The sequence below is a fragment of the Vicugna pacos genome, chromosome 22, assembly GCF_048564905.1.
Source record: "Vicugna pacos chromosome 22, VicPac4, whole genome shotgun sequence".
NCBI classification, from domain to species: Eukaryota; Metazoa; Chordata; class Mammalia; order Artiodactyla; family Camelidae; genus Vicugna; species Vicugna pacos.
In genome coordinates, this window is record NC_133008.1 from 21,203,993 (window position 1) to 21,224,543 (window position 20,551).

The window sequence follows — 20,551 nt, forward strand, 5'->3', positions numbered from 1 at the left end:
CAACGAGAACTGACTCCCCAGCACACGAGTATTTACTGCTTCATCATTTATCACATTGGCTGAAATTATTTGCTTCCCTAAACTCACCAGTGAGAAAAAGCCCAAATTTCTTCTTTGGCCAGCCAAGGGCGGCAGGATGTCCTGGAGGGCTGCGGGATGGGAGGGTCTGAACTACTCTGGCCTTATGTAATGGGAAGAGGGAGGGAGGTCTTGCACCCTAAGGCAGGTGTTCTTCCCCCCTGAGGACCCAGAACTTTGCATATAAACACCTTCAATTGCTATGTCAATTCTGGGGTTCAAGAAACCAGTCTCCGGACTTGGCCAAAGGGGAAGGGGGCCTCTCTCTGATCAAAGGGGGTGAATTCTGCTTTGGTCTGAGGGCAAGACCTTACTTCAAGTACTTTAGCCTGGGGTCTTTTTTTAAAGACCTTTGGGGCTCTTTCACTATCTTCAGGCTCCCTAAGACCCACTCCAGCCCCTCAGGACCCCTGGGACCCCCAGATTCCTCCCTGCCCATCAGGACTCACTGGGACCTCCAGGGCCCAGCAGCTTCCTCTTAGGTTCTCCCAGATCCCTTAGGCCTCTTTCAGTCCCTCAGGTTTACTTGAGCCTCCTATTCCCAACCTTCCACAGTCCTCATCCCTCCCAGGTCCCCTCAGCAAGTCCTCAGGACCACCTTTAAAAACCTCAGGGCCCTTCAGCACCCTCCAGTGAGCCCTGGGCCTCAACCCCTCCACGTTCTCCTCAGTCCCCTTCTCAGAGTCCCCAAGACAGCTTCAACAATCTCAAGACAGTCTATGGGCCCTGCTCAGTACCTCCCTGTCTCCCAGACCCCTTGGCATTCCCAGTTCACCCATGGTCACATTACAGTCAGGAGCCCCTGGGTTTCCCTTCAGATCTCAATGCGCTTTCAGGCCCTTACGGCTGCATGCAGACGCCTGGAGGTCCTGGGGCCCCCAGCCTGCCCTTAGATGCCCCTTGAGCTGCTCTCAGTCCCTCCAGTACTCCATGGCCTCCTAAAGCCCGCAGCCCGGGTAAAGATCCTCAAGCCGGCACACGCGGCTCCCCAGTCCATCAAGACCTCCAGGACTCCCCATAGGTCACCCTGGTCCCGGGGCAGGTCCGGGCCCACCGTGCGGGCTGGGTCTCACCTGCTCGGGCGCTCGGGGCCCGGGCCCGCGCCGAAGCCGCCGCCACCAGCGCCGCCGCCGCCGCCGGACTCCGCCATCTTCCCGCCGCTGCCACCGCGCGTGCTAGTGACGGGAACCGCGCGCGCCGGCCCGGGAGACTAAGACGCGGGAGGTAGGGCGGGGCCTGCTCTGCGAAGGGGCAGGGCCCTAGGCGAGGGGCGGGGCCAGGTCCAAGGAGGGTGCGCGTCCTGGCCGGGGAGGGGGCGGGGTCTACGGATGAGCGGAGGCAGGCAAAGGCAGGAGCCAGTTCAGCTAGGGGGAGAGGAGCAGAGTCTGGGACGAAGCGCGGGCGTGGATTTGAGGAGGGACGGGAGTTTGGCCCAACAGGGACTAGGGGCGGGGAGCATGGTCTACGGAGGGGCGTGGCGTGGGTAATGGGCGGGACCTTCTCGAGGGGCGGGGCAACTGCGAACTGTGCGTGGTGGGGGCGTGGCCTGTGGGGAGTAACGAGGCGAAGGTGGGACGCGGGAGAAGTGGGTGGAGTGGGACGGGTTAGGGAGCTAGGAGTAGGGGCACGCCAGATGGAGCCGGGTCTGCTCTGGAAAGGGGGAGGGGCTTGACTGAGAGGAGGAGCACGGGGAAATTGGTCCAAGAGCTCTGAGAATCACCCCTCCTTCCTTCCAGGGTCACTCCCTCGCCAAGACCTCCCTCAGACTCAGGAACTCACCTAGCACCCAGGCCTCAGACTTCCAAGCCATCTTTGAGTCCCAATTTTCCCCTTTCTTCCCAGGACCTCCTTCCTCACACTCAAGAACCTCCACCCTCAGATTCCAATCGTCTGCGCTCAGATCCCCAAACCTCCTGCTGAACCCTCAATTCTGGTTACCATACCTGGAAACCCCTGCCCTCAAGTTATCTCCCCCATCCTCTATTCAAATCCCAACTCTCCTCCCCCAAATCCTTGCCCACAGACCCTTCAAACCCACACTTACACCCCCAAAGTCAATTAAACCAGACCCAACTCCTTGGGCTACCCCAGCTCCAGAGCCCCTAACACTGCAGTCTTCAGCCAGAGTTCAAAGTCCTACATCTGTTTCCTTCCCTTTTCTCTTTGTTTTTCTTTCTTTTTGCCTTCTTTTCCTCTCCTTCCCTCTGGACCCCATGGAGCCCAGGGTCAATAAGCTCTCTGTAAAGTTTCCAGAGCCTTTGAGGTCACTCATCATTCCTCCAACCCACTGAAAGCCTAGCAACTTCATCCTTCATTCCAGGATTTTCTCTCCAGCCTTGAACCCATTTATTCTATCAACTTCTGAGTTTTCGAAAATCTTCCCTGGTGTAGCTTCAGGCAGGGTCCAGGGGTCCCAGTGGGGTTCAGAGGCTTCCTACAGTCAGCGCAGGGAAAGGAGGCAGACATGGGCTGGAGACCCCAGAGGAGGAAGGAAGGGGCCTACCTGGGTGGGCTCCTTCAGGTAGAACCAGACTCAACCGATCCATCCCTCCAGGAGAGGGTCAGGTACACAGCAGGTACTCAATCATTTGTGTAAAACACTCAGAAGTTGACACTGCAAGTTGATAGATACCAGGTGCTGAAGGGCCCTGTGACCCCTCCAGCACACAATATACCCTCAATAAATATTGAGTGTGTGAGTGCCTAAACAGCTCACATTCCAGCTAGCTCTGCACATACCCCCTCACCCGCCTGTGGTCTGCCTGCTACTTGAGCCTTTGTTCCAGATGAGCTACACGCAGGCATCAAACCCTTCTCAGCAGAGACCTACAGCTCACAAGCCCAACACACAAACAGCTGCAGTCAATGGTATCCATATGCACGCACACTTCATAAACACTCAGATTTGACCCACGTGTCAGACACACAGTTGAAGATAAGCAAGAAGAGATTCCCTGGGTCCCTGGCTGTGCACTCACGTGTAGCACACTGCAGATGCATGGTCTGTGGATGTACTAAGTACTTCTTCAAGATTACGTGGCACAGGACAGCCAATGAAAAGGCTCTGAGGTAGGATCATGTCTAGAGTGTTGCCTGGTGGGGGAAAATGAGGGAAAAGGAGAGGGGAAGAGAAGATGGGATTGGCAGCAATGAGGGGTGCTCTAGGTCATGGAAGCCCTTGTGGATCACTGTGGAGACATTTCTTCTGTGTGAAATGAGGAAAGAGAGGGGGCTTGTGAGAAGAGGGAATGTAACCAACACCGACAGTTGGAGCGATATCTTGAATTAGGGACATTACTTAGGAGGCAAGATTTCCTGGCCAAAAGATGGTGCTCATCCCAGGGTGGTGGCCATGGAGGAATGGGAGGTGATCCCAGCTAGGATGTACTTTGCAGGTGGAGCCAACAGGAGATACGACAGTTGGGATGTGGGGGTGAGGCCAAGCGAGGCCAGGGATCTCTCCCAGGGTTCCTGGCCTGAGCCTGATTCAAATGCAGCACGGACAGTTGAGGACATCACGGACCCACCAAGGTTACTGCACACCCCCACCCAACAATGACCTGTGGTCGGACAGAGCCCACAGGAAGGGACATGGCAGGCAGTGTCCACAGGTCTGGCCGCCATCTGGCCCACAGCTGGCACGGCTCTCCCAGAGGCAAAGGCTTCACCACCTGCTCTCCCTCTCTGGACCAGCTGTGGAAATCAGGGCCCCAGGTCAGAGTCTCGAGGCCTCCTTATAACCCCCAGGTGTTACAGAGGAGGAAATTGATGTCTAGGGGTTAGGAGATCCCTTGCTTTCCTACAGCCTCATGGTATCAGCACAAGATGCTGACACTTCCAGCGCCTCCTCTGCCTCTCTATAAGCTGGACTGGTCAGCCTCCAATAAATGCTCACTATCTTTGCATTTATCCTTAGTTCTGCATCCACTTCTTTTTTTTATTTTTTCTGTATATATATATATATATATATATATAAATTTTTTGAAGTATAGTTAGTTTATAATGTTATGTCAATTTCTGGCATACAGCATAGTGCTTCAGTCATATGTGAACATATGTATATATATATTCATTTTCATATTCTTTGTCACCATAAGTTACTAGAAGATATCAAATATAGTTCTCTGCACTATACAGCATGAACTTGTTATAACATAAACTTGTTGTTCATCCACTTAAAAGCCTCAAGGCCTTGAATGGATTGCTCCAGATTTACACAAGAGTTTTCCCATCTTTAAAATGTCCTTGTGGAGCAGAGCAGAGACTGGGAGAAAATAAACAATCAATGACCCTCAGGGCGACTCAGGTAATAAGCCCTAGCTCCATGTCAGCTGTCAGCATTTTCCCTCTCCCACGCCCACACTTTGTCCCCCAGCCCCAGTTGATTTTTCTATTTACCAAACTCTGTATTTTAGATTTCCCTTTTTTAAAAAATTGAGATGTAGTTCACTATTTTAAAGTGTACAAGTCAATGGCATTTAGTGCATTCATGTCTAATGCATTTAGTGCATTGCTAATATCATGCAATCAGCACATCTATCTAGTTCCAAAACATTTCCATCACCCCAAAAGGAGGCCCCGTCCCCATGAGCAGTCACTCCCATTCCCCCTCCCCCAGCCCCTGGCAACCGCTAATCTGCTTTCTGTCCCTATGGATTTACCTGTTCTGAACATTTCATATAAATGGAATCATATATGTCCTTCTGGGTCTAGTGCACTTTACTCAGCATGAAGTTTTTGAGGTTCATTCCCATGGTAGCATGTGTCAGGGCTTCATTTCTTTTTATGACTGAGTAGTATTCCATCATATGGATGGATCACATTTTCTTTATTCACTCATCCATTGATGGACATTTGGGTTGTCCCTCTTTTGGCAGCTGTGATTAGTGCTGCTGTGAACGTGCATGTACAAGTATCTCTCAGAATCCCCATTTCCACTGTTTTGGGGCACATACCTAGGTACAGAATTGCTGGATCCCAGGTTAGCTCTATAAAGAACTTTTTAAGAAACTGTCATGCATTTTCTTTTCTTGCTTATCACCTGTTTTCCTCCTGGCCACTCCACAGAGCCCTGGGCAGCACCCAGCACATTAGGTAAATATACATTCTGTGAACAAATCCATGTGACTCTTGGCTGTACAATAACTCCTAGGTTCTCTTGGATCTCAATTTCCATATCTGTGAAATGGGAATGAACTCAATCCTTCCCTTGGTATGAATTAGTCCCCCTTCCTCCAAAAAGGCTCTGAGCCTGATACTCAGATGTCCACAGTATATGCGCCATGGGCTGCTAACTGTCCCCAAGAAAAGAATCACCAATTTCTAACTCCCACTGCTGCCTCCAAAGATGCTCAATGATTGGGACCTGGATGGCTAAGAAGTTCAAGGGCAGAGAGAGGGAGGGGCTCCTCCAGTCACATGGCAAGGGCTTTGGGCTCTGCGCCCTTAGGGAGTAGGCTGTCTGAGAGGCTGAGTCAGAGGGAGCTCTTGGGACCCCCCACGTCAGTTGAGTGGTGCAAGCAAACACCAGTCCACAGCCAGGCAGGGCCAGGACTACTGCCGAGAGGTGAGCCAACACCAGAGGCTCTCATGCAGAGTGGCAAAGCAGGCCTCAGTGACTGATCCCCAGTAGGAGTGGGCTCCGGGCAAGGGGAGGAGTCCCAGCTCCCCTATTGTTACTATTAATAATATAATGCCCATCATGGACCCAGTGTTTTTGCAGCAGTTTCTCCCAGAAGCTTCTTCCTGTGAGCCAGAGGTCCTGGTAGCTCCCCAGACCCAAGGTCACATTTGAGTGTCTGGCAGAGCCCAGCCTCAAGCCAGATCCAAATTTCATCTCATTCCAAATCCATACTCTTCACCACTGACTCATCCCCTCTCAGCCTCAGTTTTCTCATCTTTAAAATTGGCATACACCCAAGAGGATTGAAATCGGGTGTGTAAACAAATACACATGCACACATGTTCACAGCAGCGTTAGTCACAATCGCCAAAAGGAGGAAACAGCCCAAGTGATGAAAGAATAAACAAAATGTGGTCCATCCTCACAATGGACTATTACTCAGCCATAAGAAGGAATGAAGCTCTGACACACACTACAACATGAATGAACCTAGAAAATATGCTGAGTGAAAGAAGCCAGACACAAAAGGTCACCTTTTGTATGATTCCATTTATATGAGATGTCCAGAACAGGCAAATCCATAGAGACAGAAAGTAGATTAGTGGTTGCCAGGGACAGGGAGAGGAGGGGTGGGGAGTGGCTGCTAATGGGAACAGGGTTTCTTTTGGGGGATGATGGAAATGTTCTGGAATTAGACAGAGGTGATGGTTGCACAACATTGTGAATGTACTAAATGCCACTGAATTGTTCATTTTAAAATGGTTAATTTCACATTATGTGAATTTCACCTCAATGAGGGGAAAAAAAAAAGAGGGACATATAAACCACTTACCTCCAGGATTGTGAACAGGGCTCAGTGACAAATAAATATAATTGCCCTTAATCTTGCTCTCTCCACATCACCCCAGCCAGCCATACCTCCAGGGTCAGGTCTGCCCTGGGTCCACCTTCTCTAATTTTACCTGCGGTCTAGAATGTTACCTGCCAGGGTCACACTCCCCCTACCACCACCATAGCTACACTTTACCTAAGGTCCTACTGGGTACTTGGTGACCTTCAGACTTTGACCCTCATCCACACAACAACCTTGTAAAGTGGGGAGCATGAGGCTCAGAGAGTGGAAGTGGCCTACCAAGGCTCAGGAACAGGAAATGGGACCCCCACTCTCTGACTCCCAGGCTTATGCCCTCTCCAGCCCCCCTTGCTGCCTCCCTTTCTCCTGTCTTGAATTCAAGCATTCAGAAAGCACTTACTGGGGGGGAGGGTATAGCTCAATGGTAGAGTGAGTACTTAACATGCACAAGGTCCTGTATTCCATCCCCAGTACCTCCATTAAAACATAAATAAATAAACCTAATGACCCCCCCAAAATAAATTAGAAACAAACAATCTAACAAAAAAAAACAAGCACTTACTGATTGCCTCCTGTGCACCAGAGCCTGTGATGGACATGGAGCACATGCTCCAAACAAGACAAAAACAGTCCTACCCCCAGGTGAACAGTCTCACTGAAAAGATATTGAACACTCAGTGTACTGGGTTAAATCGTGTCCCCTGGCCAAAGACACGTCCACCTGGAGCCTCAAAAGATGACTTTTTTTGGAATGAGTCTTTGCAGATATAATTAACGTAAGGATCTCAAGATGAGATCATCCTCGATTGTGGTGGGTGGGCGGGGCTAAATTCAGTGACTGGTGTCCTCATAAGAAGAGGGAAATTCAGAGACAAGGCCATATGAAGACAGAGGCAGAGATTGGAGTGATGGAGCCACAAGCCAGGGGATGCCAGGGGCTATCCTAGTTGGTAAAAGGAAGACTTTAGAGTCTTCAGAGGACACACAGCTGCCAACACTTTTTGGTGGGGAGGAAGAGAATTTGGGTTGTCTGTTTGTTTGTTTGTTTGTTTTTAAATGGAGATACTCGGGATTGAACCTCATGCATGCTAAGTATGTGCTCTACCCTCCCCCAGCTGATAACACTTTGATTTAAGACTTCTGGCATGGCAGACAGGATGGTCAGTGTCCTGCACACCCTCCCACATTCACATTCTTCACAACCACTGCAGGTCTCTTCCTCCAGGAAGTCTTCCTGGCTGCCCAGCAGAGCTCTCATGTCCCCTCTGCCCAGTCTGGCTGCCTTGCCTATGTCCAGTTTGGGGCCTCGCCAGGGTCCCACCATCTCTCATCCAGCATCTATTGGCAGCACATCTGTTGGTGAACGAATGAATGAATGAATGAGATTTTTCTTGTGCTGGCTCTGCTCTGGCTTTCCTTAGTTGATTCCAGCCCTACAGCCTCTCTCAGGCCTCCCAGTGTCCCCACTGTTACCTCAGACCCCACCCCCACTGGCTCCTCCTACAGGAGGAAAGGAACCCCACCCTGAGTTCCCTGTATGTGACTTGTTCTAGGGAAGGGCAGCAAGACCCAACATCGAAGACAGATGGGGTTGAGTTTGCACCTTCTCTGCAACTTTTTTTTTTTAGTGACCATTTACAGAGTGTTTTCAATGCCCAGAACTATGCATTGGATCGTTGTGTATCCTCACCACACACCAAATGGGTATTAATGTTCCCGTTTTAGAGATGATGAAGCAATGGGTCTTCCACTCAGCTGGTGGGAATGTCAATTGGTACAACCACTTGGGACAGCCATTTGGCAATATTTTGTGAAAGAGAATGTGATTCCATCCTTGGTTATTTTATGAGTGTCTTGGGGCTGCCATAACAAATGACTACAAACCAGATAGTTTAAAACAACAGAAATGTATTCTCTCACAGTTCAGGGGGCCAGAAGTTCAAAATCAAGATATTGGCGGGGTTGGTTCCTTTGAGGGGCTCTGTGGGAGAATCATGTCTCTGTCCCAGCTTCTGGTGTTGTCTGCAATTTTGGGTGCTCTCTGACTTGTGGCTACATCACTCCAATCTCTGCCTCCATCTTCACATGACCTTCTCATGTCTCTCTGTTTTCATTTCTGTCTCTTACCAAGACACTCTCATTGGATCTGTGGCCCACCCTAATCCAGTTTGATGTCACCTAGATTCTTAGCTAAATTACATGTGCAAAGACCCAATTTCCAAATAAGATCACATTCTGAGGTTCCAGGTGAGCATGAATTGAAGGAGATAGGGACACCAATCAAACCACTATAGATATTTATCCAACAGAAAAGAGGACAGTTTCACCAAAAGATGTAAACACAAAGGTCATGGTAGCCTCAAACTGAAAACAGCCCAAAGGTTCATCAACAGGTTGTTGGATAAACAAACAACAATGTGTTCACTGGTGGAATACTATGCAGCAAGGAAAAAGAATTACCAACTGCTGCATGCATCCCACAAGGGATCTCACCAGCACTGAGCAAAAGAAACAGGCACAAAATGGATACATATTATGATTCTATTTACGTGAAGCTCACAAATAGGCCACAACTAATCTATGGTGACAAGAGGTTGGGCCAGGGGGTGACCTGGTGTGAATTATCAGGGAGGCAAAGCAGTGACCACAAAGGGGCACAGGACCTTGGGGTAATGGAAATGTTCTCTATCTTGATTATGGGACAACAAGGCAGTTTACACTTGTCAAAACTCATTAAGCACTTAAAATGTTTGCATTATTAAATGTAACTTTTGCCTCCTTAAAGCAGGTTGATTAAACAAAAATGAAACAGGTCAGATGGAGCCAAGGAGATAGAGGTTAGACCTGGGGCTGCCTCTGGGAGGTGACTGAAAGGGAGCTCACGGGAGCCCTGGGGGCTGGGAGTGCCCTGCATTTGGGTCACAGAGCTATACAGGAAAAATGGGTTCTCGTTGCTGTTTGTAAATTACACCTCAACTGAAAAGAAAATCCCTGGGGCTCAGAGAGGTAAGGAACTCACCCAAAGTTCCAGCAGGACAGTGTCAGACCTGTCCTACCCTGGAGCTCATCACCACCTCCTGATCTCATCACTTCATCCTTCCATTCAATCAACAAACATTTATTATGCACCTGCTATACACCAGGGAGTAGGGATTCAATGTAAGCACACCAGACACGATTCCTGCCCCTCATGTTCCAGAATATTCCCCTAATGGGGAGGACAAACCTGAGATATACAAACCAATCAATGGCCAAGACCTTTCCAGATGGTGATAGTTGCCACAAAGGCCAGGGGATGACACCAAAAAGGGAAGGAGTGCTTTAGCCAGGAGGTTAGAGAGAGCCTCTTTGAGGAGATGATGTCTCAGCTTTAATAAAGGCAGGAGACAGAATGTTCTAGGGTGTTCTGGGACATTCCAGAACATTGTGGAAGGGCCCAGAATGTTCCTGAACATTTTAGGTGGATAATATGTATGGCCCAAGCTAGGTGCCAGAAAGAGCCTGAGGGTCAGGGACAAGACCACACTGGCTGGGGGAATGTGGGCAAGGCTTGGAGTTAACAGAGAGAGTGTTGACAAAGATGTATTGAGAACAGCCTCCTCAGTGTGTGGGACACAGCTGTGACCGAGACTGCTACAGTGTCGCATCTGGCAGAGGGAACATTTATTAAACCAATCATCACACAAGCAAAGAAGCAATAACTTAATTGTCAACATGATAAAGGCTTCAGTTGGGGTGTAGTGATTTAAGGGGTCTGGGCTGAGCCAGGAGGTCAAGGAAGGACATTCAAGTTGAAGAGCTGGCCAGGAAAAGAGCAGAGACTTCTAACCAGAGGCAACAGACTGTATGGGAATCCTGAGGAGGGAGCATGCCAGAAGCCACATGGAGCCCGGTAGGCTGGGTGTGAAGAGTGTGGTGGGCAGTGTCATGTGACCCAGGATCCCTAGAGGCTTCAGCTTCCCTGCTGGCCCTGAGCAGGGACCTGAGCAACCCCCAGCTGGGATCTGGCCTAAACATCCCCCCACAGGAGGGAAAGCTATGAGTCTCCATCCTGCCCTCCAAGCATTTACAGAGAGTCTCCAGAGACACCTCCCTCCTTCCCTTCCCACCCCTAGTCTCAGAACTCAGGCTTGTTGCCAGGGAACCAGGACCGCCAGTTGCCATGGCAACCCTCGCTGTCCGGACATGTGGGAGCTCCTGCCTGTTGCCATGACACCAGCTACCCACCCACCCTTCACCAGGTCTACAATGGGGTGCAAGAGGAAGGTGGAGGGAAGACGACAGAGGGTGGTTCCCAGATGGCTCATAGATCTGGGGGCAGATGAGGAAACTGAGGCTCAGAGAGCTGCAGCAAGTCAGGACTCATCTGTGGGTCCGCTCTGCAGGTCCCTGGCCCTGGGAGGAGCCCTGGATGGAGGCAAATGTCCCCCTCTCTCCTGAGACTCCAGAATAGTCTTCACTTGGCACTTGGGACCCCTCCCCCATGAAGCCTTTAGAAGGGCAGTTGATGTGAACAGGCATTATTTTTCTCTGAATGCACACACATCCCTCCAACACACACATCCATGAACCTGGAACACTCTCCCTTCTTCATGGATTCTACCCATCCTTCAAAGTCCAAGTCAGCTGCCGCCTCTTCCAGGCAGACATCACTCACCACCTGGTTGGAGGGAACTCCTCTCTCATCTCCATACACCAATAGTGTAGTGCTCATGGTTTCTACCCGCACCATCTGGCATTATACATTTTTCATCTATGAGACGTCCACTCTGGGCCCAGCCCTGGGCTGGTCACCAGGGCTTCAAGAATTAATACAGTAGACACACAGCAGCAAAGAAGCAAACTCTCTGCCCTTGCAGCTCAGTCTTGAGAGAGGGGAGAGAAGACAAAGAGAGAGGAATCAGTCACAAGTTCCAAGGAGCCCAACACAAATTGGCTTAAGCTAAAAATCAAGGGACATTATGGCTTCAGGCACAGCTTGATCCAGGACTTCCAGCAATGGCGTGAAGACATTCTCTCTCTCCATCCTCCAGCAGACTCTGTTGTCATAGTGACAAACAGCCCTTGGCAGCTTCAGACTCACATCCTCACAGCTCAGCAATCCCAGGGGATGTCTCTCTCCCAGTAAATCCCACCGATACCCCAGGAGGCTTGAGTTATGCTGCTCAACTTCCCCTGAGCCACATAGGTTTGATCAAACCAAACCAGAATTCTATTAGAAAGAAAGAAGAGAGTGATGAGTGCCAGGTAGAGTCCTACCAGGTCTGTGATGGCATTCTGAGCAGAAAGAACAGCTATAACAAAGATCTGAAGGTTGGGCCATTGATGTGACTGCAGAAAACAGTGAGGATGAAGCCCACTATGTCTTCAGACCAAAAGGTGGGAGGGACATAACAAGAGAGGTGGCTGCCAGCTTAGCAAGGGGAATTAAAAGCCCTTAAACGGAAAGCAGAGGAAATTAGGTGGTATCTGTGGGCAACAGGGAGCCTGCTGGTGAGGGACAAGGTCAGATCCCATGTAGGGAATGGACTTGACCAAGTGAAGCTGCTTCTGAGGTCTGACAGAGAAGCAGGGAGACAGCCAGGTAAAAATAATTACTGATAACCTCCATGCCAGGTCACATGAGACCTTTGGGAGCTGCCCTCATGGAGCTTATAAAACTATGTTAAAGGAAGCCAACATTGAAACAAATAATTATTCATCAACTACAATTGCACTGAGTGTTCTGGCCAGCACCAGGTGTTTGAGCTATATTAGTACAGGTACTGGACACGTGAATGAAAAAATCATGTACCCACAGAATGGTGAGCAAATAAAATGATTGTTGTTTTTTTAAAAAAAAAAACTGTAAATGTGGTAAGCACAGGGAAGACGAACAGGGAGCTGAACATTGATATGACAGGGGATGCTGGCCCAGTCCAGGGTGGCAGGGATGTCTTTGGCTGAGGAAGAGCCCTTTTTGTTGAGAACTTGGATAGAGCAGGGCTTCGAGGGAGTTCCTGGCTAAGGGAAATGCACGTGCAAAGGCCCTGGGGCTAGAAGAAACAAGGTGGGCTTGAGGAATCCAAAAAGATTCCATGTGGCTGGAGCATAGTGGGCAAGGGGCAAAGCCTCCATAGAAGTATCTGGAGATGTTAATAGTTGTACTTTATTATTTGGGAGGAGAGGTAATTCGGTATGTACGTATGTATGTATGTATTTGGGGGTTCTAAGGATTAAACCCAGGACCTCGTGCATGCTAAGCATGCACTCTACCACTGAGCTATATCCTCCCCTCTGGAAATGTTAATTAGACCAAATCCTGGGGGCCTTGTTGGTTCCTGTGGATATTTGGGCTCCTCGTGGCAGCACTAAACCTCAGTAGTGGGTAATGTCTAGGATCAGATTTGCTTTATACCAATAGCTCCCCAGTTGCTGCATGAAGCTGGAAGGTGGCTGGAGGGAAAACAGGGATCCCCAAGAGGAGACGAGCACATTCGTTGGGCGAGAATTAGTGGTAGCTTGGATCTTGGTTGTTGCCATGGAGATACAGAGAAGCTTGTGGTCTGGAGGCTAAGAGGACAGGTCCTGCTGATGGGATAAGGTAGAGTGAGGACAGAGAAGAATCAAGACGCCACCCATGTGTCTAGAACCACTGCAATGGAGAGACTGGGGCAGGGCGGGTATGCAAGGGAAATGACAGCCAAGGTCCCCTTTGAGCTAGGCTGAGGAATTATGGTCACCATTTAAATTAACAGTAGTGATCATTGCACACCATTGTGGATGTACCTAATACCACTGAATTGTTGGCAAAAACGGCAAATTTTATGTGATGCATATTTTTTACCACCACAAAAAAAGTAGAGGAAAAACCTTAAATGTACAACAACTCAAGCTAAAGAAAATGAGAAACACAGTCCTTAAGTCACACTGGCCACTTTGCAAGGGCTCTGTAAAACCATGCAGCTGGGAGTGGCACATATAGAATGTTTCCGTCGTCATGGAAAGTTCTACTGGGCAGCACTGGCCTGCCGTTGATTCTCGCCTCTGCCCAGCTCTTATTCCCTGACAATGTTCCTAGGGACTACTCCAAAACCCCACGCTGGGCCCAGAAGAAACCCCTGGGAGTCTAAATTGCCTTTATGTTGAGTCCTGATGTTCATATCAGGCAGGGTCCTGGTAGGGAGCAGGAGGCACTCAGAATGGATGATTCAGGAGAGTGGTAATAAAGGGGCTACTCGCAAAGGTGTAGCAGAATTGGGTAACTGACATGGGGTGGTAAAGCATGTAGGATGGGCAACAGCAGGGAGCTGAAGGCTCACTTGGTGGAGCTATGGCCTTGGGTTGGGGGATGTAGGGAGGGAAATGGGGAGAGAAGCCCCTCGACTTCTTCCTTCCACCTCCTGCTGGTGGCCCCCTGCGGCTGACTCTCGCAGAAGGCTGAGGGCCCAGGTGAATCAACCTCCAGGGATATAAGGTGGGTGAAGGGTGGAGGGGCAGACAACTAGTCCCACTCAGCTCTCAAACTCACCTTCCCCCAAACACCCATCCATCACCCACAAGCCTCCATCAGCCCCAGGAAACCTCTGTCCCACTGGCCATCATGGGCCACATCCAAAACTCTTCCAGATGTGGCCCCCACCAGCCAGGCATCTCTGGTTGCCAGCAACAGAAATGACTCCAGCTGACTTAACTAAAAGATTTATCAGAAGGATCTTGGGGAGTCTGCAGAATGGACAGGAAGGATGGAGTGCCATGGCTGTGGCCTCATCAGGGGTCAGGCCTGGGCTGCTTCTGTCTTGCAAGACTCCTTTTGAATGCAAAGTGCAGGGAAAGAATGCCAAGTCTGGGCCCCTTGGGTAGGGAAGGGGAGAGAACTTGTGGGAAGGGGCCTGAGGTTGCCTCCAGCCTTCAACGGGGCAGAGCTCCATTCCCAAAAGAAAGGAGGATGGAAGCCAAGTGGTGACAAAATTAACAAATGTCCTTTTCAAGAAGTGACCTGTCCATTTCACAGGAGGGACATGTGGGCCCAGGAAAGGGCACTGACCCACACAGGCCAGGCAGGTGGCACAAGTCACTTCTCCAGAGACTCCCCCAGTTAGGATAGTGATGTGGGCTGGGTAGCAGAGACTGTCCTTCCAGATGGCACCTGTTTTGCACCACTCAAGCCTCAAGGAGTTCCCGGGGCCTTCCCCCATCTCAGAAAGGGCCTGGTGGGCAGGGGTCATGGTCATGCTCAGGCCACTCCCCAAGGGGCAAACAAAAAGACCAACAGAAGCAGGCTCAGTCCCAGACTTTTTTTCATATACAGGGTTTATTCCTCCCAACCCCCGTGCTGCAACTCCAGGCTCATCCACACCGCCAGCATGAAGCTACCCACCGCCTCCTGCCTCCGAGCATCCTCTAGTCCTGTCCTCTCATGGGGCTAGATCTCCACAGGTGGGGCGGGGAGAAAAGGGGAAGCCCTAGCACAAGGCGGCTCCCCTGCGGCCTCAGACCCCCAGAGAGGGGAGAGAGGAGGAAGGAGATAGGCAGCACAGAAGGGGTTCCAATTCTCAAGAAGCTATACAATAGAAGACAAAAGTAACGATAGAAGACAAAAGTAATGCTCTGGGGGAAGGGGGCAGAGAGAACTAAGGCCAGACCCTGCACCCTCAGCAGGGCCATGGAAACCCCAGGATCCAGGGAGTGGGGGCAGGGCTGGGGAGAGAAGAATTTAGGGAAGGAGGAGCCTAAGGATGGTTCTGCCCTGGCCTGGACTCCTAGGCAAAGGGCAAGTGAGGCCAGAGAAGCCCCAGTCCTTGGCAATGGAGCCCCAGTCCTACAGCTTGGTCAGGTCCAGCTTCAGCTTGTAGGGTGGGGGGCTATCCCCAAAGGCGTGCGATGGGGGAGGGTACAGGGGCCAGTCTGGCTCTACCATAAAGCCCTTGTGCTGCTCCAGAGTCAGGGGCTGCAGGAGGAGGAAGAGAGGGAGGGTGGTCTATGAGTCCCCGAGCTAGGGATCCCGCCCCGATCTCAGGTCCTCTCTACTAAGGGTGGGTGTTGTTTCCACCTTTTCGTAAAGGAGTAAAGAAACTTGCCTAATGTCACTCAGCAAGTCAGGGGTCCCTGCCTCCTTGGAAGGGGGTGGCCCTACCCAGACTATGGAGCTGCTCTCCTGCCATCCCTCCACTTGGCCCTGCCCAATGGCCCCGCCCACCTGAAACTTGAGGTGCTGGCCGGGTGCGGTCACCAGAGTAGAGCAGCTCAGCCACAGCATCACCAGCACAGAGAGGAAGAGACAGCAGGCCAGGATCCAGCGAGGAAGCCCCGAGCGCCTGCCCCACCCAGCAGGCACGTTCAGTGGCCCTAGTGGGGTGAGAGAGACCCTCCTCTCTGGCCCCACCCCAACCCCACCCCCAGGGTTCTGCCACCCACCGGGACATGCAACTGAGGAAGTCGTTGTCCTGCAGCTCATCAGACTCCACCTTGGCCTTGCTGCTGGTCTTGACTCGAATTTTGGCCTTTCTGACCTTGTCCAAAGGGCCTACAGGGTCTGAGAGAATAGGTCACCTCTCAGCAGCCTCCAGGCCTTTGCCAAGAGATGAAAGCAGCCATGGAGAGGAGAAAATGGCCAAGCCCTGGGGCAATGGGGCATGGAGTTCTGGAATAGATCAGAACCCTGACAGATGTACCATGGACCCCTGGGAGATGGACCAAAGAATCCTGAGAGATGAACTATGGAACCCAGGGAGATGGATCATGGAACCCAGAGAGATGGACCATGGAACCCTGGGACATGGACCATGGAACCCCAGGAGTTTAGAGATGGAAATCCCAATCCTTGAGAGTTCATTTGCCAGGAAGAGCCCTTGCAGCAGTGGAGCCACCTGTGGAAGGAACACTGGTCTAGGCTTGGACCTTACCAACATGCACCTCCAAGGCCTCAGGGTGGGATCCCCGCCAGGTCACCTCCACTCGCTGCAGATGGGCCCCCTCATGCCCCAGGCTCTCTACCACAGGCTGGGTCTGGGCCAGGAACAAGACAGCACAGAGAAGCCCTTTAGAAAGGCACCATCTTAGCCCTAGGAGACATCTCTCTGTGCCCTGTGTGGACTATATTGTCCCATGGCCAGCTGGCACCTAGTTCCACTGGGGATAAAGAGGATACCCTCTGTGGGGCTGTAGGCTGTGATGTCAGGGGAGCTGTTGCCTGCTATTGTGGACCCTGGATTTGTCTTGACCCCATCCTCCAGCTCCTGAAGTAGGAACCTGATTAAGGGCAAGCCAACAGAATTACAGGGATTGGCTGAGAGGCCATCACATGACCCAGCCAGGGCCAATAGGAGTACATCTCAGTTTAGTTAATACCTCAGACAGGTTGTAGTCTAGAGCCTCAGGCATCCACCCTGCTGTGAGGATGGAAGCACTTGCCTGGGAATGAGGCTACCACAAAGGACAGCAGAGTCAAGGGGTGGAGTGAGACACTCTACCCCTAGATCCAGCTGTGCCTGAAACTTGCCTACCTGTGGACTTTGCATCCCATGAGTCAAGAACCAATGCATCCCACCTTTTTACCCTGACCACCCAACCAGTACTCTGGTGTGGCCTCTGCCAGATCCCTCACCTGGAACACCACCACCTTCCCATTGTCAGTCTGCAGGTAGTATGTCCAAGTGGAGGAGACGAAGCCCTGGGCCGAGTTGACAAGATCATTGCAGAGGGTGGAAAACAAGTCCAGGAGCGAGAGGGCCCCACTCGGAGCTTCCAGGACCTTTCTCTGCCAAGGGGAGGCCCAAGGCACAGAAATGTCACCAATGTAGGGCGTTAACCAGTGGGAGGGGAGGTGGGAGAATTCACTGTGATCAAAATTCACTAAGGGGTTTGGGGCAACAGGGCTTCATACAATGCACACAGGGCTGTGCACCTTTGGGAAAGTGGATCGCCCTCTCTGAGCCCTAAGATTGGGATGATTCTCTTCCCTCATAGGGTTGCATGAGATTTCAATTAGACAATGGCACAGGTGCCTAATTTGCAGTTGCTGCTATTATTAAAAATGTAGTCATCATCATTATTCTTATTTTGATAGTTTCAGGAGAGAACTTTGAGCAGGCAGGAATGATAGTGCACTGAGCTTTGATGAACAGTGAAGGCCTAGAGGAGATGGAGGAAAATGAGTGAAGAGAGGAAAGGGCTTTCTAGGGAAGCCCAGTGTATAGGTTTCTGGCTGTAATGATGATGATGAATGATTTTCTGTGCCTCAGTTTCCCCAATGCAGCGTTGTCTAGACTCACTCATGGATTATTATAAGTGAGCAATTGTTCTTTTTCCCTGGGGTGAGGAGAGGGGTGTTATGTGTGTGCTTGGGAGGCTGCTCCTCCCTGAACCTCCATTCTGAGCCCCCGGCCCCCTCACAACATTGGCCCCCAACCTGTTCCTCACAAGGAATGTGCTTAGGCCAGTAACTGGCATGGAGGTCAGCTCTTGTGGCACTGAAGATGAGTGAGATGAAGGGCGGCCACAAGCCCTGGTGGCATTGATTTTAAATCCCACTTCTGCACAACCCTAACTGTGTGACCTTGGGCAGTAGCTGTGTGGGCATGAAACAGGGGTGGCACGGTCTCAGGTGCCTCAGGGTGGCATGAGAAATTTGGGGCAGGCTGGACCAGGCTACATGCTTGATACATAGTGTAAAGGGTGGCTGTGCTGGGGGAGATGGGGGGTGGTGCAGAGGGAGTATTTCCCAGTCACAGAGATACAGTTGAGGCTTGAGATGTGATATGGCTTAATCAAGGACACCCAGTAAGCTTGGAATGGAATGGAGAGCCTGGGAGACTCTGGATATGAGTGCAGATTGGGGCAGGTAGAGGGGGAGATGGGCCTGGGGCCACAGGTGGGAAGGCGCCCACCTTCTGCTCCGACTCCAGCTCAGGCTCTGGCTCTGGGTTCTGGCTCCAGCAGCCCTCGCTGCAGGCCTGCTGCTCAGTCGCCTTCACATAGGCCTCCACACAGGCTGCAGGGGACACGAGGGAGTGACTCGGGGACAGCCCTTCCCAGGCCACCTCTCCCCACCCTGCCCCACCCAGCCAGCCCTCACCTGCTTCACACTCAGCCTGGGTGGCATTGGGCTTGGAGCTCCTGGCCACAAATCGGCAGATGGAGAAGAGGCGGCAGCCTCGCTCGCAAGCGCTGATCAGGACAGCCCTGTCATGCGCATTCAGAGACTCAGTGGGGTAATTCTCCAGCTCCTCCTGGAAGCAGAGGTGTAGGGTTCAGGCCAGGGGAGGAGCAGGAGGAATTCAGCATGGGAAGCCCTCAGGGGAGGAGGTTCAAGATTTGGTTTCCCCCCAGGTCTAGGGAGGTTGGGACGAGGTTGGTGAGGAGGCTAAAAATATTAGTAGGAGCTCTTAGCTCTGAGGAGGGGGGGCTTTATACCGCAGATAAACACTGGAGGTCACTGGGTTCGGGTAATGGTTGGAAAACTGAGGAAGATGAAGGGAAGTACCCCCCCCCGCAAGACTCCAGGGAAGAAGGGGGAGGTTGAGAGGGGTTCTCAGGCCTGAAGAAGGAGGAGGGGCTCAGAGGAGGAGTTTTTGTCATCATTCAGGCCTAAGAAGATTGGGATCTGACTTGGGTGGGGGGCAGTAAGGCTATCAGTGGGGGCTAGTAGCTCTGAGGGGGCTAGGAAGGAGGGGTGGAAGGTGCTTGGGTGGAGGGGGAGGAGAAGGGGACTGTCAGGCCTGAGGGAGGTGGGGGTTGGGCTCCCCAAAGGTCCTTGCGCAGCAGAGTGAAGCCAGAGCCCATGAGGTGGCATCAGGAGCCTCAGTCCCCTCCCTGCCCCAGGCTTGTAGGAACTCCCCCAGCCCCGCATTCATCGGAAGGACCCTCATCTTCAAATCCTCATCGGAGGGACCCCACGGCCCCTCCCCCGCAGAAGGAACATGCTCATCCCCATCGGGGGGACCCCGTCCCCTGCCCTTGCTCCTGTCAAAGGAACTCCAGCCCTTCCCCCACCAAAGGGTCCCACCCCCACTGGAGAATCCTCCTTCCCTGACCCCTTTTCTCTCCGAGGAATCCCTGTCTCTACTCTCAAAGGAGGAAATTGCATCCTCAACCCCTCCCCCATCGGAGAGATCTCGGGTCCTCTAGCTGGCGCTGCATACGCTTCACCTGAGGGGGCTGCGGTCTAGGGTAGCGGTCTCGGCACCGCAGCTGGCAGCTCTGCGTGTCCCCAAGCTGCGGGGCGAAGGGGTCGCGGGCAGGCGGCGCGGGGGTGGCGGGCGGAGGCTGCAGCAGCAGCAGCAGCAGCAGCAGCAGCAAGAGCGGCATCAGCGTGACGGAAGCCATGGCCAGGCCAGGCGCGAGGGGCGCGAGGGACTCCGGCTCCTGGCAGGCGCGGAGGATGCGGCGGCGGCGGCGGGGACCAGGTCGCTGACGTCACCCGAGCGAGGCAGCCTGGGAAGTGGGGGTGGGGGATGCGGAGAACGGGCGGGGGAGTGGCGCTGCCGCACCGTCGGGGTGCAGGCGGGGCGAGGCAGGTGGATTGTGGCTCCTGCCATCTGTCCCATCTCGGGAATGCCATGACACCTCCTTCGTATCCATGGAGGAGGGAATCTCAGTCATCTCTAGGGGCCAAAAGCAGAGTGGTAGAATGGAGGAGAGATCTATTTCAGGGGGGATCAGGGAAGGCCTCCTAGAGGCGACGTTCGAGCTGGCCCCGCGAGGAGGGCAATCGAGGCAGAGGAAACAGCAAGGGCCTTAGGAGGGGACGAGCTTGTTGGAAAAGGTAGGAGGGTGGTGGGCAGGCTGGAGCCCAGCCAGAGAGTGGAGATGGAGGGTCGTGAGGGTCGCAGGGCTGATTAGAGAAGGCCTTGAGAAGGTCTGTGGCATCATCTCCTTTGATATCCAAATCAGAAGAATGGTAACTTGAGGGCAGTTTTCCTCCTTTAGGAAGCCCTCTGGGACCCTCCAGAGTTCCCCCACCCTCTCCTCACTCTGACCAAGCCCTGATCCACAGACCTGGGGTATCTGGACCCTGC

The 20,551-nt window shown here is 52.2% G+C and overlaps 2 protein-coding genes across 7 annotated transcripts in view; both read right to left on the bottom strand.

Annotated features, from left to right (window-relative positions):
• Positions 1-9,885, bottom strand: part of KLHL26 (kelch like family member 26) — a 35,860-nt gene extending 25,975 nt beyond the window's left edge. The window contains exons 1-2 of one of the 5 annotated variants that reach the window (XM_072947344.1): positions 9,796-9,885; positions 2,582-2,692 (exon numbers count right to left, since the gene is read on the bottom strand). Coding sequence is in view for 2 of the 5 variants with exons in the window: in XM_072947341.1 (XP_072803442.1) it covers positions 1,152-1,228 (77 nt within the window). In the remaining 3 variants the exon portion in view is untranslated. Of the gene's footprint in view, positions 1-1,151; positions 1,305-2,581; positions 2,693-9,795 lie in introns of those variants that run through there. The other 4 variants (XM_072947341.1, XM_072947342.1, XM_072947343.1 and 1 more) reach the window with 4 other exon arrangements.
• Positions 9,886-14,816: 4,931 nt separating this feature from the next.
• On the bottom strand, positions 14,817-19,948 carry TMEM59L (transmembrane protein 59 like). Of its 2 annotated transcripts, XM_006199044.4 has the most exons (8): positions 19,683-19,948; positions 18,610-18,763; positions 18,422-18,525; positions 17,140-17,292; positions 16,439-16,541; positions 15,951-16,068; positions 15,733-15,850; positions 14,817-15,483 (listed from the first exon to the last, which is right to left on the bottom strand). In XM_006199044.4, the coding sequence occupies exons 1-8, from the start codon at positions 19,857-19,859 to the stop codon at positions 15,355-15,357; spliced, it is 1,056 nt and encodes a 351-aa protein (XP_006199106.2). In that variant the 5' UTR covers positions 19,860-19,948; the 3' UTR covers positions 14,817-15,354. The 2 variants fall into 2 exon arrangements, with proteins under 2 accessions (XP_006199106.2, XP_015090497.2); XM_015235011.3 differs by lacking the exon at positions 17,140-17,292 and having other exon boundaries at positions 19,683-19,939.
• Positions 19,949-20,551: the final 603 nt, after the last annotated feature.